The sequence below is a fragment of the Ochotona princeps genome, chromosome 25 (genome assembly GCF_030435755.1).
Source record: "Ochotona princeps isolate mOchPri1 chromosome 25, mOchPri1.hap1, whole genome shotgun sequence".
Classification (NCBI taxonomy): domain Eukaryota; kingdom Metazoa; phylum Chordata; class Mammalia; order Lagomorpha; family Ochotonidae; genus Ochotona; species Ochotona princeps.
In genome coordinates this window covers 25,820,736-25,839,588 of record NC_080856.1, presented here as the reverse complement: position 1 = coordinate 25,839,588, position 18,853 = coordinate 25,820,736, and the positions used below count along the sequence as shown (strand labels likewise).

At 46.9% G+C, this 18,853-nt stretch overlaps 1 protein-coding gene across 1 annotated transcript; it reads left to right on the top strand.

The window, feature by feature from the left end:
• Positions 1–1,357: 1,357 nt before the first annotated feature.
• ZNF398 (zinc finger protein 398) lies at positions 1,358–16,038 on the top strand. Its single transcript, XM_004594441.4, has 6 exons — positions 1,358–1,402; positions 5,170–5,565; positions 8,172–8,298; positions 8,796–8,909; positions 13,140–13,253; positions 14,787–16,038. The coding sequence occupies exons 1-6, from the start codon at positions 1,379–1,381 to the stop codon at positions 15,920–15,922; spliced, it is 1,911 nt and encodes a 636-aa protein (XP_004594498.2). The 5' UTR covers positions 1,358–1,378; the 3' UTR covers positions 15,923–16,038.
• Positions 16,039–18,853: the final 2,815 nt, after the last annotated feature.

Sequence of the window (18,853 nt, the reverse complement as noted above, 5' to 3'; positions counted from 1 at the left end):
AAAGTAACCCTTCACACTTCATTTTTGCCTTGTCAAAGAACAGACCTCCAGACTGGATTTCTCTAAAGATGAACTCTAAAGGAGATCGTAGACTAATTAGGAGAGTATTCTAGAAATTTGGAATAAAAAACGGAAGCTTATTTTAGTACAAAAAAAAAATTTAAATCTATACAGCTTTTTTCCCCCAATACTCATTTCTCACGAATTTTTTGAAGAGCCCCTCCTCCCCGTGTAAGGCCCCCCAACAGGGAACACCTTACCATCTGTCTCGAGAGAGTGACTTTTCCCAATGACCACCGAAGACGAGGCTTGATGCAAAAGCAAGAGGCTTTATTCGATCACCAGCGCGCTGGGGCCGGGGCCAGTTCCTCACGCAGGAGGCTGGGCATCGACCTAAGCTAAACCAAGGCTAAAATCATAAAACCATAAAACCATAACCATGACCAGGGAAGGGGAACCCTAAACATAAACAGGGATGGGGAACCCTAAACATAAACAGGGAGGGGGCCATGCAATTAGGGGCGGAGGCTAGTTGCAGGTGCCCCTTATCTCTCAGGCTCCCAGGCTCTATCTAAACTTAATCCTGAAATGTTCCTTCAGCTTTTCACTGTTTTCTACTGCAAGCGAAATACAGAAAGCAAAAAAGCAAATTAAATCCTTCTGTCCTTCCAATCCCAAATGTTCCCTTTCACCCGTATTTGGTTTCACTAGGAGGCAAACGGCGATGCGCCTCCCCGAGGCACTCACATTTGTAGTTTCTGCAAATGACGAGTCTTCCTCAGCACCCCGTCTGTGTGCCGCTTGAACTGAATTCACACCTGACTCACACCCTTGCCCGCTGCCGCCAATCTGGGGGTCGTTCCATAGAAGCGTTTCCTTTCCGGCGCTGCCTGCCAGCTGGGTCCTCCAGAAAAAAAAAAAAAACCACGTTCCAGAACGGGCCTTAAATGACTATCTGTGGAGCCTTCCTCGGGTAAGTTCGAGAAAAGAGAATTCACGTGGGCTCCACAGCAAACCTTGCGCGGACAGGGCGCGGGGCCGGGCGGGGCGGCGCTGCCCGCGGGGGCCGGCAGGGGGCGCACTGGGCACTGCGGCCGGACGGCGCGTCTAGGCCGGCGCGGCTCCCCACAAAGCGCCAGCTGAGGGGTCGCTGCGGCCGGAGCGTGGCCCAACCTGCTCTGACGTCGCAGTCCGACACTGCGGGTCGTCTGCCCGCCTGCGCTCTAGGTCACCTCCCTGCGCGTCCTGAGGCCGGGCAGCCGCGCACGACCCCCCGTCTGCGCGGGGAAGGCGGTGCGGGGCCGGAGAGGAGCAGGCAGCCGGGCCTGTGCGCGGCGGCGGAGGCGACTCTGCAGCCCCGGTCAGCAAGCGCAGAGCCATGGCCGAGGCGGCCCCGGCTCCGGTAAGGGTGACCTGGCAGTCGGGAGGGTCTCGGGGACCTGAGTCCCCAGGGAGGAAGGAGGGCGGGAAGGCCACCGGCAGCGGCGACGCACGGGCGCCACCGGCCACGTCGCCTGTCGCCCTGGGCTCCGCGGCAGCCGGGGGCCGGGAGGGGAGGACTCGGCACGGAACGCCGAGGGTGAGCGCTCGTCCGGTGCCCGGTGGCCTCCAGGTGTGAGGCCGCGCAGGTGCAGGGCTGCAGCCGAGAGGGGCCCCCCCACGCGACAGCTGCTGAAACGGGGAAGTGAGGTCGGGGTGCTGTTGTCATCCGTCAGCCATTCTCGCGACTGTCACCAAACCCTGCCTCTGGCCGGTGTGTGGAGGCGCCCCGGGGACCCCGCTTGCTGGGGGGGATGACCGGTGCAGAGCTGGCCTCTGTTTACGGGAGGCCTGCGGTGGGCCCCGCGGGCCGTCCGTGACCGGGCGGCTACACGGTCATTGCCAAGCAGCAGGAACAGAAGGACTTGGAAGTATCCCTGGGATTTGCCACCTCGGAGGACTCTTAGGCGACCTCAAGGGACTGCCATTTTAGTAGGTCGGGAGCCAACTGGCCCCCTGAGGTGTGAGGGAGGAGGAAAGAACAGAGTTGAGAACACTAGGCAGAGAAATGCCGTCTCCACCCTTGGGCCTGCTTTTTATTTTTGTTTTTAAAGATACTAGGGATGCTTTTGTCCTGTTCAACAGAAATAGAACGGAAGCCACACATAAATTAAAATTCTCCGGTAATCACATTTAAAAACGCAAAAGAAATAGATGAAACTAATTTGAATGATCTCTGTGTGACCCAATGTATTGAAATATTTCAGTGTATAATCATTATTGCAGAATTATTAATGAAATTTTACATTTTTTTTTCCAAACCAAGTCTTCAAAGTCAGGTGTAAGTTTTATACTCACAGAGCATCTTAGTGGCACAGGTACTCAGTGGGCTGGTACAGCTGGTGGCTACTGTGTTGAGCAGTATAAGTGAATCTGACCAAAACGAATCACAAAAGATGGACTCTAAAAATAACAACAACAATGTACCCCCCAAAAAAGGAAAAGGAATTGGCTTGAGGGTAAGTGCAGAGATGAGCTGTAAGTAAGAGGCAACTTTTTCCTGTGGAGAAGAAGCAAAAAGCCTGGATTAAGTTACTGGTAAATCCGATGTGGGAAGAAGTATACAAGTGTTTCGGTCTAATTGCCTTAATTTTCTTTTTAAAGTAGGAGTTCATGTCTTTCCGGAGAGTGAGGGGCTGCGGTGAGCAATCCTTTTTTAAAACTAGTTTTACTTGGGCCCCATGTAGTGGCCTAGTGGCTAAATCCTCACTTTGCAACCACTGGAATCCCATATGGGGCCTTGCTTTGTGTCCCGGCTAATCCACTTCCCATCCAGCTCCCTGCTGGTCTGGGAAAGTAGTAGAGGATGGTCCAAAGTTTTGGGACCCTTACCCTCATGGGAGACCTTGAAGAGACTCTTGGTTCCTGGCTGCAGATCAGCTCAGCTCCAGCCTTTGTGGGCAGTTGGGTAGTAAACCAGTGGATGGAAGATCTTTCTGTCTCTCCTATCTGAAAATCTGCCTTTCCAATAATAAGTAAATAAATCTTTTTAGAAAACTGATTTTGTTTGTTTGAAAGGCACAAAGAGACACATCCTTTCGTCTGCTGATTCTTTACTGAAATGCCTGCAATTGCCAGGGCTGGATCAGGCCACAACCAGGAACCCAGAACTCAACCAAAGTTTCCTATGTGGATTGCACATTCCTGAGTAACTCACCTTTGTTGATGCCCATCAGTGTTCATGTTAGTGGGAAGCTGGAATTGTAAGTAGTGCTGGAACTCAAACCATGGCATCAGATGTGTCTATGAAGAATGGGCCACTGTACCAAACCCTTGCCCCTGGACACTCCTGACCACTCACTGTGTGTCCCCTAAATCAGCAGTGTCAGCTTCAGCTAGGGGCTGGTTCATGTAACATCTCAATTTCCCTCCCAGAACTACTGAATTCAGATTTTATGTTAGCGAGATCACCAAATGATTCTTGTGCCGGTTGGTTTGGGACTAAATGTTCTGCAAGCTGAAGACAGTGTATAGTGAGTGCTTTGTGGAAGGATGGCAGGTGGCATGAGTTCCCTGCGCTAGAGGCCTTGGTAGTAGATGCTGACAGTTTAGTTAGGTGATTTCCTTACACCAGGTCAATCTAAGGCTGGATGGAAGTTAGCTGAGCAAATGGGCAAGGGTCAAGAAGAACATGAGGGCCCAGCGCAGTGGCTTTAGCTAAAGTCCTTCCCTTGAACGCGCTGGGATTCCCTTATGGGTGCCGGTTCTGATCCTAGCGGCCTCACTTCCCATCCAGCTCCCTGCTTGTGGCCTGGAAAAGGCAGCCGAGGATGGCTCAAGGCCTTGCGACACTGCACCCGCGTGGGAGGCCTGGTGGAGGTTCCTGGCTTCTGGCTTCAGATCAGTATAGCTCCGGCCATTACAGCCACTTGGGGAGTGAATCATCAGAGGGAAGATCTTCCTCTCTGTTTCTCCTCTTCTCTGTATATCTGACTTTGCAATAAAAGTAAATAAATCTTAAAAAAAGAAAAGAAAAAGAACATGAATGAAGAGGAGTTGAGAGTAACTGAAGTGATCAACCAGAAAAGAAGGCAAAACCAGTTGCAAATGGAGTCATCCAGGATTACGGGCCACGTGACCTGAGCCTTGGGTAGTGGGTGGAAGAGAGGAGGCTGTACCCAGGGAATCATTTTTATCAAGTTCAGACAAACAGCTTTATGGATGCTGCTTGGTGCCACCTCCTCTCTGTAGACATCCCTTCGCTTTAGACCAGTCTTTTGTTTCAAAGTAAATTCAGTGGTGACAGCCTGCAATTTCTTGGAAAGACCTAGTTCAGTAACTATTATGGGCCAAAGTTTGAATATTTCCATATGTTGGTTCTAGTTCTGCTCCCTTTTGGAGTAACGCATTTCAAGATTAAACAAGTCTGTTGTGCCTTCTGTTTTATAACCTTCACATATTTGAAAACATCTGTCGTATTTCCTCCAGACTGAACATTTTCAATGTATTTAGCTATTACTGCGTGACATGGTTGTGGTTGAAAACAGAGTAGTGGACAGGCCAGATTACATCTCTAAGAGCTTTGTCACAGGGCACTGAATTCAGTAAAGGCAGCAAGGACTTCAGCATTTTAACTTTTTCCAAAGATAAAGTGGCAGCAGCCTGAGCCTTTGAGCCCAAATCGGGAATTATGCCAGATTTTTAAAAATCTATTTATTTTGTTTCTTTGAAAGATGAAGGTACAAAGAGAGGGGGAGATACTTAGAGGGAGCATTCATTTGCTGGTTCACTCTCCGAAAAGCTGTGAAGGCCAGGCCTTGAGCCAGGCCTGAACCAGGCGCCCCAGAGCTTCGTCTCGGTATCCCACAACACTGGCAGAGCCCCTTCAGGAGGGAGGGGACTATATTAGAAGTGGAGCAGCGGGAACTGAAACTGGCCTTCTGGTATAGGTGATCACAGGCTACACCCCAACACTGGCCCGTCAGACTGCACTATCTGATCCAAGCTATCAAAGGAGTACTGTTAGCTTTTGATGGAAATAAACTCCAGAAAGGTGAAACTGAGGCAGGCAGCACCAAAGCTATATTTGGGTTCCTCACAGCTGGACCGTTGAGACTTTCTAATTTGCGTTTAGTTTGGAATGAGTATGCCTTTTAACACTCAGTGTCTTGTTCCATCTCTGCTTCACAGACTTCTGAGTGGGACTCTGAGTGCCTTACGCCCCTACAGCCCCTTTCTCTCCCTACACCCCCAGCAGCAAGTGAAGCACACTTGCAGACAGCAGCCATCTCGCTGTGGACCGTGGTGGCAGCTGTTCAGGCTATAGAACGGAAGGTGGATGTCCACAGCCGGCGACTCCTACACCTGGAAGGCCGGACGGGGACAGCAGAAAAGAAGCTAGCCAGCTGTGAGAAGATGGTGACAGAGCTTGGGAACCAGCTGGATGGCAAGTGGGCCATTCTGGGGACCCTGCTGCAAGAGTATGGACTGCTGCAGAGGCGACTGGAGAACTTGGAGAACCTGTTAAGAAACAGGAACTTCTGGATCCTGCGGCTGCCTCCAGGTATTAAAGGAGATATCCCAAAGGTAACAGCCTCACTTCTACTGTGGAACGGTGCTGCTAGAGCTTGCCTTAGTGCCAGGGGATAGCTCAGCCAGTTAGGTTCATTTCCTTTTCAGATTTCTTGAAGTGGCTTAGGCTGATGGTCTTTCCTGTTTTTCTATTTGGGAAGCCTTCTCTTTTCTCTTTACTGTGCATTTAGAGTGTCAAGCCTCAAAGTAGAACATTCCTTCCGAACCAGTGTTGGCCATTTGGTAGTCAGTTTTCTTCGCTTTTCCTTTTTCCTGCCCATTCTTCCTGAGTCACTGGAAACTTGTTAAGCAGACTAAGTTATCATTTAAATCAATTAACTTGAATTTGTTAATTTTGGTGAAAAAGTTAGGGGGAGAGCAAGCTAAATATATAGTCGAACGGTTAATTTGAGGTTTGGGATTACTCAGGGGTCTAGCACTAACAGATCCTGTACTTTAGCACCTTTCCAGAAATATGCTAGGACCCCATCCTCATAGAGGAAATAGTTAATAAAGAAAAGCACATAAAGATTATTCTAAAGCCATGGAAGCCAACTTTGAAGGCAGCTAGTTTCCAGGTATGCCTGTCTTGCTATCTGGTGATTTATTATTAATCAGATGCCAAGGGAAGTTCTTATAAAAGAGCTTCTGTTAAGCCAAAGGTGAATGATGGGAAAAAACCCAGCTGTGAGAAGATCTGAAGAAGAGCTTTCCAGGCAGCATCCATAGCCAGTGCGGAGACCCTAAGGCACAAACACATTTGTAACAGTGTAGCAGTGAGACCAGCTCATTGGTGTGCCTTAGTGAGTAGAAGCATGGTGAGGAGACATGGGTGAGGGCCAGATCATTCAGGGCGGTTTTCTTCAGCCCTTAATTGATGGATATCACACCTAGAGATTCTGAAATCATAGGTTCAGTATAAAGCCCAAGAATGAATAATTTTTTGGTAATTATTTTATTTTGACATGCTTTACATAATTCGATAGGGCACAAAGGGTCAAGGGCTACAGGAAAGTGGGTAAGACCTTTGTTTCCACGTTATTATTATTGTTTGGGTTTTTTTCTGTATCTGGGGTACCAAGAATGAATAATTTTTAAACTGCAAGGAAAATTCTAGCATATGAAGAGGGTTGTGAACCACTGAGGTAGGGCAGAAGACCAAGGAAAGGAATTTGTATTTTTCACCTAATTGGAATGAGAAGAAATTGGTGAAGCATTAGTTACATACTTTGGAAAAATCACTTTGGCTGCTTTGTGGAAGATGGGTCAAGGTGGACTGGTTAAGACTCGGATGAAGTCTAGACTAACTTGGTGGCGAAGACAGGTTCAGGCACCCACATCTCACTCTGGAGTGTCTGGGTCTGAAGCCTGGCTCAGGCTGCTGACTCCCACTTCCTGCCAGTGCAGACCCTGGGAGGCAATAGTGATGGCTCAGGGCGTTGGATTTCTGCCATCCATGTAGATCTGAATAGGGTTCTCTGGCTTCTGGCTTTGTCCCTGGGCATCTGGGGAGCAAACCGGAAGTTGGGAGTACACTGTCTTGCGTAAAAAGGTAGTTTTTTAAAAATAAGGACACTAGTAGAAAATGAAAGGGCAGCTATGATGGTAGCCGAGACAAGGGTGCCCTGATGGGGGTAGCAGTAGTTGAAGTGGAGACAAATAGATGCAGGGTGCCTTGACAGGAAAATGATGACAGAGCTTAGTAAAGGAGAAATTAGGAGCAATAGTAATTGTAAATTTATTGTATGATAATTTACTTAAAATTTACTGTTCTGAATGCTTTACTTATTTTAAAGCATAGGATACTTAGAGAACTGTAACTTGCTCATAACAGAGTTGTGCCTGAATCTTAAAGTACAAATACAGACATATATATATGTATATTTAATTAATTTATTTGTATTGAAAAGTCAGATTTACAGAGAGAAAGAGAGACAGGAAGATCTGCTGTCCGCAACAGCTGGAGCTGAGCTGATCTGAAGCCAGGAGCCAAAAACTTCTGCTGGGTGTCTCATGTGTGTGCAGGGTCCCAAGGCTTTGGGCCATTCTCTAGTCCTTTCCCAGGCCACAAGCAGAGAACTGGATGGGAAGTGGAGCAGTGGGACATGAACTGGCACCCGTATGGGATTCTGGTTCTTAGAGCAAAGACAGTTCATGAGAGTACATACATATTTTCTTGCTGTAGCTAAAAGACTTGAATGTGCCTGAAGAAATGGTACCATTTTCCGTGGTGCCTGCCCCTGCTTCTGGGGCGGGCTGGCATGCAGGGAATCACTGGGCTGTGCTCCTGCCTCGTCCGTGGCTGTCTTCCCGCTGGGCACTGCTGTGAGCCTTCTCAGGAGGTTCCTGCCCCCATGACCCGTCAAGGGCCTGAGGCACCAGCAGCCGGACACCGAGGCCATGCTGAAAGAAATGGTACCAGCTATAGGCTGTATGCATAAGTGTCCGGATTGGGGATTGTTTGTATGGCAAATGGGAATCAAATAATTTCAGAGATATTTAGAATATTTGTTACCGCCTCTTTTATAAGATAAAATGCTGAAAGATGAGGGCAGGGGAAGGTTTACTGACTGACCAGATCGTGGCGGGCAAGGCTGATCTGTGTGTGATTGTAATTGTAGGTGCCTGTGACGTTTGATGATGTCTCCATCTACTTCTCCACTCCAGAGTGGGAAAAATTAGAAGAATGGCAAAAGGAGCTTTATAAGAATATCATGAAGGGCAACTGCGAGTCTCTCATCTCCATGGGTGAGGCTGAGTTGGCACCCTTTGAAGTGATGACAACTCCCAGAGGTCTCCAAGCAATATCTATTCTTCTTTCCTGTCTCCCCACACTACTTACTCTGGTGCAAGCCAAAGCTGACCCAGTCACAGTTGTCACATAGGAAATGGGGATTTCTCCTTTCACCAGATGCCAGGACATAGAATAAAGTTCTGGTGTAACATGTACCTTCCCTGGGTTATCCTTCACTGAAATAGAATTTGAATGCTTCCTCTTGAGGCACACTGCATACTCCAAGAAGCTAACAGGCAATGGTAATAGAACATGTGCTTTTCCTGCTCACTGACTCTCTTACCTCCTTTCCTTAATTGGTATCAGCCATATGGGGAGGTAGATAGATGGGGTGAAATGACGTGGAATCAGAAAGAAAGTCCCTGGCACTCTGGATCTCAAAGACCGAGCTCAGGCTGGACATGTGTATTTCTCCCTTTGGCAACCCCACTCTCCCTTTTGTTTCTCCTAGACTATGCCATGAATCAGCCTGATGTCTTAGCACAGATTCAGCCACAAGGAGAACATAATACAGAGAATCGGGCAGGGCCAGAGGGAAGTGAGATTCCTGCAGTCCCCAGCGAAGGTAAGTGGAAAATGAATCCACCCCTTATCCCCATTTTGTGGAGGAAAAAATGGTCTAAGATAAAATAAACAGGACTCAGGGGCTTCTAGACACATTCGGTTCTAAAGTAGATTCTGAGTGGATCATGAGCATTTATTTAAATATAAGAAAGGGGGCCAGGTCCGACGGCGTGGCTTAGCGGCTAAAGTCCTCGCATGGAACGCCCCGGGATCCCATATGGGTGCCGGTTCTAATCCCAGCAGCTCCACTTCCCATCCAGCTCCCTGCTTGTGGCCTGGGAAGGCAGTTGAGGACGGCCCAATGCTTTGGGATCCTGCACCTGTGTGGGAGACCTGGAAGAAGTTCTTGACTCCTGGCTCCAGATCGGCACAGCACCGGCCGTTGCAGTCACTTGGGGAGTGACTCATCGGACGGAGGATCTTCCTGTCTGTCTCTCCTCCTCTCTGTATATCTGACTTTGTAATAAAAATAAATGAATCTTTAAAAGAAAAAAAGAAAGGAAGGGAGCCAATGCAGTGGCTCAACAGGCTAATCCTCTGCCTGTAAGCACTGTCATCCCATATGCTGTACTTGTGTGCCGGCTGCTCTACTTCCCATCAAGCTCCCTGCTTATGGCCTGGGAAAGCAGTAGAGGGTGGCTCAAGATTTTGTGCCCCTTTGCCCCACATGGTAAACCTGGAAGAAGCCCTGGCTCTTGACTTTGGATCAGCTCAGCTCCAGCCATTGCCACCATTTATGTTACCAACAGGTGGAACATTCCATTCTCCATCTCTGTCTCTCCTCTCTGTAAATCTGACTTTCAAATATAACTATGAAAAATTTTTAGTGTAACAACAGTTAGGAATTACCTTGCCAAATGCTGTCACTACCTCGGTAGCTCACATCTAAGGCTGAAGGGGCAAGCATTGTGGCACCATTTGGGATGGCCACATCCCCTATTGCGTTGAAAATTGAAGTCCTGGCTCCTCTGCTGAGACCCACCTCACATTGACTGGGAAGGCAGTGGATCATGGTACGGATGCTTGGGTTCCTACCATGCACTGGTAGACCCAGAGTGAGTTCTTACCTCCTGGCTTCAGCTTGGCCCAGCCCTGCTTTTTGGAGGTATTGAAGGAGTAACCTGTCAGATGGAGAATCTACCTCTAAATTTCCCTACTCTTCAAATAAATCATATGGAAAAGGTTATTAATTATATTCTGGCAGAAGCATTAGCTATTTGGTAAGATAAAGCATGCTTTGTTTTAAGATGTATATATTTTTAATTGAAAAGCAGTTGGAGGAGACACAGAGAATTTTCCATCCACTGGTTCAATCCCCAAATGGCTGCAATGACCAGAGCTGAGCCAATTCAAAGCCAAGAATCAGAAGTTTCTTCTGGATATCCCAGGTGAATTCAAAGGCCCAAGGACTTCAGCTAACCACTGCGGCTTTTCCAAGCCATAAGCAGGGACCTGCATCGGAAGTGGAGCAGCTGAGTTATAAACCAGCACCCATAAAGGCTGTCTCATTTGAGGTGGAGGATTAGCCAGGTGAGCCATTGAGCTGGCCCCACAAAAAAATAATTCTATAAAAAATAGAATTGGGGGGCCTGGCGGCGTGGCCTAGCGGCTAAAGTCCTTGCCCTGAAAGTGCCGGTATCCCATATGGGCGCCGGTTCTAATCCCTGCAGCTCCACTTGCCATCCAGCTCCCTGCTTGTGGCCTGGGAAAGCAGTCGAGGATGGCCCAAAGCCTTGGGACCCTGCACCTGTGTGGGAAACCTGGAAGAGCTTCCTGGTTCCCGGCTTCAGATCGGCTCAGCACCGGCCGTTGCGGTCACTTGGGGAGTGAATCATCGGACGGAAGATCTTCCTCTCTGTCTCTCCTCCTCTATGTATATCCGCCTTTCCAGTAAAAATAAATTAATCTTAAAAAAAAAGTAGAATTGGGACCAACGTATAGGTTAGTCTGTGATGTTGGCATCTCAGATGGGCACTAGTTCAAGTCCCTGCTGCGCCACTTGTAAGCCATTTCCATGTTGATGTGCCTGGGAAAGCAGCAGAAGATGGCCCAAGTCCTTAGGCCTGGTCCAGCCCTGCCATTGCAGTCATTTGGAGAGTAAATCAGCACATGGAAGATTCATTCATATTCTTTCTCTTTCTCTCTCTATAATTCTACTTTTCAAATAAATAAAACCAGAATCTTTTAAAAAATTAAAAACAAGATTTACACACTAGAATTGTAAACATGAATCAAATGCTAATATGTATTCGTAACACTCATTTTCTTAAATATATGTTTTAGCTTTATCCAATCAAAGTACTAGAAGCAGTGATAACTGATGAACAGTTTTCAGCCATATAATTTATTATAGATTCCATTGTTTAAAGAGATCACTGAATGTCAGCATGAGGCAAGAAATGTGAGAAGCCTGGGATGGTTTGTCCCTGGAAGTGAAGGAAATGAGACATCTGAGGTTTGTGAAAAGGATGTAATGCAAGGGCTCCCACTGGCCAGAGGGGGTCATTAGAAAGAGGAACCATGGGGGCAGTGCTTCGGCACAGCAGGTTAAACCACTGCTTACGACTTCAGCATCCCACACTGGAGTGCCAGCTGCAGTCCCAGCTGCTCTATTCCCATCCACATGGGAGACATGGGAGATGAGGATGAGTTCATGGCTTTAGCTGCTCCAGCCCCAGCTGTTGTAACCATTTGAATAATAAACCAAATGGATGATCTCTCTCTCTCCCCACTTGTCTCTCCCCCCTTCTCTCTCTCTTTCTCTTTGTCATTCAAATAAATCTTTAAAAAGAAAAAGAAAGGGCCTGGTGTGCTAGCCTAATTGCTAAATTCTCGCCTTGCAACTGCCAGGATCCCATATGGGCGCTGGTTTTTGTCCTGGCTGTTCCACTTCCCCCCAGCACCCTGCTTGTGGCCAGGGAAAGCAGTTGAGGATGGGCCAAGGCCTTGGGAGACCCTGCACCTGCATGGGAGACCCAGAAGAAGCTCCTGGCTTCTGACTTCGGATTGGCTCAAGTCTGGCAATGGCGACCACTTGGAGAGTGAACCAGTGGATGAAAGATCTTTCTCTCTGTCTCTTCTCCCCTCTGTGTATCTGCCTTTCCAGTAAGAAATAAATAAATCTTTAAAAATAAAAATGATAACTGCAATAGTTTGCAACTAATTAAATATATAAGATTCAGAATTTGTGATGTTAAACCAACAAAAAGTCAAAACCACTTGAAATCTCATTTGGAGACTTCTAGAGCAGTAGCTCATTCAGACAATTATTGAAAAGAAGTATACTATATTTTATAAGTCAATTTTAATCACTGGAAGGTTCACGTTCTGGATGTCTATTAGGAAACCCTGTCAGAGGGACTGGCATTGTGGCCTCAACGCCAGCGTCTTATATGGATGTCAGCTCATGTCCTGGCTCAACGCCACCGTCTTATATGGATGTCAGCTCATGTCCTGGCTGCTCTACTTCCAGTCTAGCTCTCAACTAATGACCTGGTAAAAGCAGCAGGAGGTGCCCAGTGTTTGAGTCCCTGCTACCATGTGGTAAACCTGGATAAATCTCCTATGAGAGAAAAGGATGAAAATATTTTCAACGTTCAGAGGACTGGTGAGGTAGAAGATGTTAAGGTGCAGGAGTTAAGCTGCTGATAATACCACCAGCTTCCCGTATTCCAGCTTAGCTTCTTTGCTTCCAACCCAGCTCCCTGCTAATGTACCTGGGAAAGCAGCAGAGAGGGCCCAAGTGCCTGGGCCCCTGCTACCCATGAGACCCAGATGGAGTTCCTGACTGCTGGCTTCAGCCCAGCCCAGCCCTGGCCATTTGGGGAGTGAATCAGCAGGTGAAAGATCCGTGTCTCTCTCTCTCTCTCTCTCTCTCTCTCTCTCTCTCTCTTTCTCACTGTCTCTCTGCCTTTCAAATAAATCGTTACATCTTTACCAGAAAGCATTAATGAAATTAAAGGTATGTTAATTGGAAGTTTTAGGTTGTCATCTCTGAAATAAAAATGACTTGTTTTTAAGTGGAAGTAGAGTAGAACATGTAAACATATGTAAATGTAGTTTTGTTTTCCACTAGTTCTGTGAAGTTTGTATACATTTTGTTAAAGGTTGGTTCATTTCGAGAATTAAAAATGAATATGTGTGAACATTTTAGTGTTTTACAAACCAACATGATTATTTCACCTTCAGATTCAAGTCCTTGAAGGCCATTCTCCTTTTTCCTCACAAATAGAGCCTGGTATTTCAACGTCAGATATTCTGTCTTGGATTAAACAAGAGGAAGAGCCTCAGGTTGTGGCCCCACAGGAGTCCAAGGAGAGTGACCTATACAAAAACACCTTTGCTGGTGAGTGGTCAGTTAAAGACATATTCACATCCAGATCTGGGTCACGCTAGCAGTGACTGCAGTAGCAGGTGAAATACGTGGGCTTGCAGAAGAAAAAAAAGTGAGACAATAGGAAGATGCAAAACCAAAAACGGCCATATATGCTCAAATCAGAAATAATACTGAGGGCCTGGCATGATAGCACGATGGCTCAATGGCTAATTCCTCACCTTGCAAGCATCGGGATCCTATATGGGCACCAGTTTGTATCCTGGCTGCTTCACTTCCCATCCAGCTCCCTGGTTTTTGCATGGGTTAGCAGTAGAGGACGGCCTAAAGCCTTAGGACTCTGCACCCACATAGGAGACCCAGAAGAAGCTCCTGGCTGCTGGCTTTGGTTCAGCTTAGCTCCAGCCATTGCAGTCATTTGGGGAGTGAACCAGTGGATGGAAGATATTTCCATCTCCTTCTCTCTCTCTGTAAATCTGCTTTTCCCATAAAAATAATCTTTAAAAAAATGAAAATGTTGCTAATACAAATTTTAAATCCAGAGTCAAAATTGTCTTCCAGAGGAAGACAAGCAAGTACATACAGGTGAACTAAAAGTATGAGAACAGGGAAAGGCAGAAGAACATTTTAAGATCACGTAGAAAGAATGGACAAAAATGAGTGGGATGGAGAGAGACAAGCAATAATGACAAAAATGGCACTGGGGAGGCATGATGTTGATTAAAAGCCGTCCTTTAATGAAAGGTAAAACAAAGGGGGAAGAATCAAAAATACCTGGCAAGATATTTAGCACTATCTATATTTTGTCAGTTGAGTTAAAGCACTTGATCATTTATCACTTTCTCAACCCATGCAACCTTTTCATGCCTTCTGGGCCCTGTATTCTTCCAGCCTCTTGGAAATAAGGTGTTTTTGCCCTTCGAGAAGCTTACATGGAGGACACACATAACAATACTAGGCATGCCTGTTGTTAAGTGTCACGGGTGAATGAGATGGCTGACATGTTTGATATTCAGATGAGGCCTTAGGAAGAGTGTTAATCTAGCATTAGATCTCAGAAGTTTGGGCTGATATGGCCAGATATAATCTAGGAAGACAGGGAAAGAGGGGAAGCATCCTACCAGAGGGAGGGCAGAATGAACAAAGTCGCAGAAGCAGAATCCTGTGCAGCATTTACAGGGAAAACCGCTGGTTCTGGAGAGGATAAGAAGAAGTTGGAGTGGAGAAATACGTGATTGGAAGCTTTGTCACAACACCAACACAAAACTCGTGAGCAGAGATGAAACATAATGAAAATATTGTGGGAAGATTGATGCCAAGATTTTTCTTTTTCAAAACCAAGAGCTTCAGAGAGGCACAGTATTAACGACTCTCAGGACTTGGCGCAGGGACTACAGATGCCTTGTTTATTGTCACAACCCCCTCTGAGTTTCTTATCTGAAGCAGATTAAGCGTTTAGGGCAGTCAGAGGTGGGTAGGACACAGGAGCTGCTAGTAAGACAAGTTAAGTGTTGCTAGGTGTAACTCTTGAGTCCTTTCTTTCAGAGGAAGAGCTTGTCATCAAAGCAGAAAGCCTCGCTTTGTGCCCTGAGGTTCCAGTCACCTCGTCACCACCGCCACCACCACCAGCAGCAAAGGATGCTTTCACAGATGTGGCTTTCAAAAACCAACAGTCTGCGCCTATGACACCTTTTGGACATCCAGCCACTGACCTGCCTGAAGCCTCTGAGGGACAAGTGACTTTTACTCAGTTAGGTAGCTACCCTCTTCCACCTCCAGTTGGGGAACAGGTGTTTTCATGCCACCACTGTGGCAAGAGTCTTAGCCAAGACATGCTGCTCACCCACCAGTGTAGCCACGCTGGTGAGCACCCCTCAGCTTGTGCCCAGTGTCCTAAAGCCAGCCTTAGCAGTAGCTCTCAAGACCGTGCCAGGGAGACGCCTCCCACCTGCCCCCACTGTGCTAGGACTTTCACTCACCCATCCAGACTCACCTACCACCTGCGGGTCCATAATAGCACTGAGCGTCCCTTTCCTTGCCCTGATTGCCCTAAACGCTTTGCTGACCAGGCCCGCCTCACCAGCCACCGCCATGCTCATGCAAGCGAGAGGCCCTTCCGCTGCACCCAGTGTGGCAGAAGCTTCAGTCTGAAGATCAGCCTCCTGCTCCATCAGCGCGGCCACGCACAGGAACGCCCTTTCTCCTGCCCTCAGTGTGGCATCGACTTCAATGGCCACTCGGCCTTGATCCGCCACCAGATGATCCACACAGGCGAGCGCCCTTATCCGTGCACTGACTGCAGTAAGAGCTTCATGCGCAAGGAGCACTTGCTGAACCACCGGCGGCTGCACACTGGTGAGCGGCCCTTCAGCTGTGCTCACTGTGGCAAGAGCTTCATCCGCAAGCACCACCTCATGAAACACCAGCGCATCCACACAGGCGAACGGCCCTACCCCTGCTCCTACTGTGGCAGGAGCTTCCGCTATAAACAGACACTCAAGGACCACCTTCGTTCAGGCCACAGTGGAAGCTGTGGAGGTGACAGTGACCCATCTGGGCAACCACCTGACCCTCCTGGTCCCATTTTAACTGGGCTGGAAACCCCTGACCTGGGCATTAACACAGAGGGTCTAGAGACCAACCAATGGTACGGGGAAGGAAGTGGAGGGGGAGTGTTGTAACCTCTGTGGCTTCATGGTTATCTATGCTCAAGGCAGCGCAGAAAACCCAAGAGAAGGCTCTGTTGCCCACAGATGCTGTTGAGCACATCCAGAAATTTTGGGCACTCTACATTTAACTAAAAGCATAACTTTGGGCTTGGAACTTAATATCAGAAGAATACTACGTTTTGAAACCCCAGAAAGACTTGGAAAGGAGCCCAGCATCCTCATCTTTTCAAAGATGCTATAAGAGCAGAAGTTAGAATATTGCAGAGAGCTTGGGAAGCACGATTTAGTCTTTGGCTGTCCTGCTGTCCTGTTACCACTGAGTAACAGATTAATGATATATCACATCTCTTGGTAAAGGCAGGCACAGAGGAAGCTCCTCTGAAGCTTAAAGCCCATCGTGAGACATGAGAATGTTGAACTAAAACCTCATTAATTCCTTGATCAGTAAGAAGGTTAAGGGGAGAAAATGCTTAAGCCGCTGTTCGTGTCATTGTCTTCTGTCTCAGAAGTAGCTAAGAATCGTATACACAGCCATGTAGCTGCCTTCACCGAAATATAACTCAAGACTACCTTCCTGGGTTTCCTAAATTCTTCTAATACATTTGGTTTAATATTTGGTGAAAGACAAGTTTGACTTTTAAAGCAAGGAGGTCAGTTCTTTCACTGGCTTTAAGTGCAGCTTGTAGTTTGTTTTACTTGCATTCAAACTGCTAGTAGCCTTTCCCAAGGTCCTGGTTAAAAATTAGGAGAAATGATCTCAGCCCTGTCTTGAAAAGCTGAAGATCTCAGAGAAATTGTTGGTATGGCAGTGACAGGACAGTCTAAACTTTGTGCTTGAACCTCAGAGTCATGTATATCAAGTTTTCCCTCATCTTTTCCAAGCCTGTGAACTTGCTTTTCCATTTTTGGTATTTGATATTCTTGACAGTCATCAGCAACAAAATCACACCATTTTCCAAAAGCATTACAAAGTTTCGGAAAATGCCAGTAAACTCTCAGCTTTCACTTCCTCTGCCGTGAGGTCATAGTGGTGTTAACATGCAGCTTGCCTGAGCTGCATGATGATCTCACCCTCTGGCTCTCACCCGTTGATGGTAGGTTGAGGAACTTTGTAGATCATTGAGAACTGAGCGCCATGCATAGATCAGGACCGCCTGTTCCTGCTTTTTTTGCTTTTAGGAATCTTGGCTACCATGTGTTCTGTTCTTGGGGTCATTCAGTCACCTGGGAGCATCTGAGTCTTGTTCTATTCTTGAGTGACTTTGCACCTGGGCTTAAGTCCCGTTCCCTTTACAGCTTTACAGATCTCAAATTTTTATTTGCAAAATGAGGCTGTTGAAAGCAAAGAAGTGAACCTTTTAAAACTTAGGGGAAAAAAACAACCTTGTGATACATTCCTTCTGCCAAAATTGTGTCTGTATCTTTGGCTTCCATCCATACAAAGCCAAATAAATCAGCAAAATCAAAGCAAAGGGTTTCTTGTTGAAACTTGACTGAAATCTATTTGATTTGTTGTTTTGCTTATATAAGCCTGAAGTAGAAAGACAGTGTGTAGAAACTGTGTTGGGCAGCTAAAGTCATTTAACCCTGTATTCTCTTATTTCCCCTGAATCATCCCAAGATGGTTAGAATAAGAACTGAGAATACTTAGGACACTTTTTTGATGAAGTGATAAGGAAGGGATCCATTTTTCTTCCCTATCACTTAGCTCAACTTCCATTCTCCTTAACCAGGAAAGGTGTTAGCCCTGCTAGCTTTGCTCCCGGGAAGGCTCTGCCTGGACTTGCTGCTCATTAGGACAATCACATCTATAAAATATCTGCTCTGTGACATTCGTAGTATCAGGAGCCTTAGGAGACATAAGCAAGGTGGGCGAGACCTGGTTTGCTGCCGTAACTTCACAGCTCGTAAACAATGATAAGGCCAAAGGTGGCAAACCAAGACAGGTCAGGCCAAGCCCCAGATGTTGAGATCAGGAGCTTTGTAGCCAGGATTAGGTTTACATGATAGGAAAACTTGGGAGTTCTGGAAACCGCAAAGCCAGAGTTCTGGCTTAATTTATTACCTCGTATTAACTTGAGATTCAAGTTTAGTCTACACCTCTGTTTCCTGACGAAAAGGCCGTAGAGTTGCTTAGTGCTGTTTTGAGGTGATGATCTCCCTTTTCTGAATGGATCCAAGTATTTGCTATGATGTTCTGGAGAGTGGATTCCTATACTTAAGTGTGATGAAGGTGCTAAGTCACATCTAAACATGTTTTACTTAAAGATTTGCTGAAGACACAGAGGTTACTAAAGAAAAAGACCTGTGGAATAAAATATTGCAGGTGGAGTCCATGATTCCTTCTGTAAGGAACTATAACCAGCTGGGACATGAACTTCAGCCAAAGATGAACACAGTTCCCATGCCAATAAGGCAAAAACTCATAAAGCTGAATAAAAAAAAATGTACACGGCAATTCCAGAATGATGGAAAGTGGAACCCTAATCTTCAGCCCTGGTACACAGTACAAAGGTCAGCTATTATACATTCTGTTCTTTCGCTTCATCAGTTCCATGCCAGATAAAATTCCAGCCCTACAGGGAATCTGTTTGCTAAGAGTCAAAAATAGGTGAGTGGGCCTGGTGCAGTAGTGTAGTGGCTAAATCCTCCCTTACCTTGCACATGCCAGGATCCCCTATGGGCGCTGGTTCATGTCCCAGCTGTGCCACTTTCCACCCAGTTCCCTGTTTGTGGTATGGGAAAGCAGCAGAGAATGGCCCAAAGCCTTGGGACCCTGCACCCGTGTGGGAGACCTGGAACAAGCTCCTGGCTTCTGGCTTCAGATCAGCTCAGCTCTGGCCATTGCAGCCACTTGGGGAGTGAGCCAGCAGATGGAAGATTTTGCTGTCTCTGTAAATCTCTGTTCTTCAATAAAAATGAATAAATCCTTTTTTTAATGGG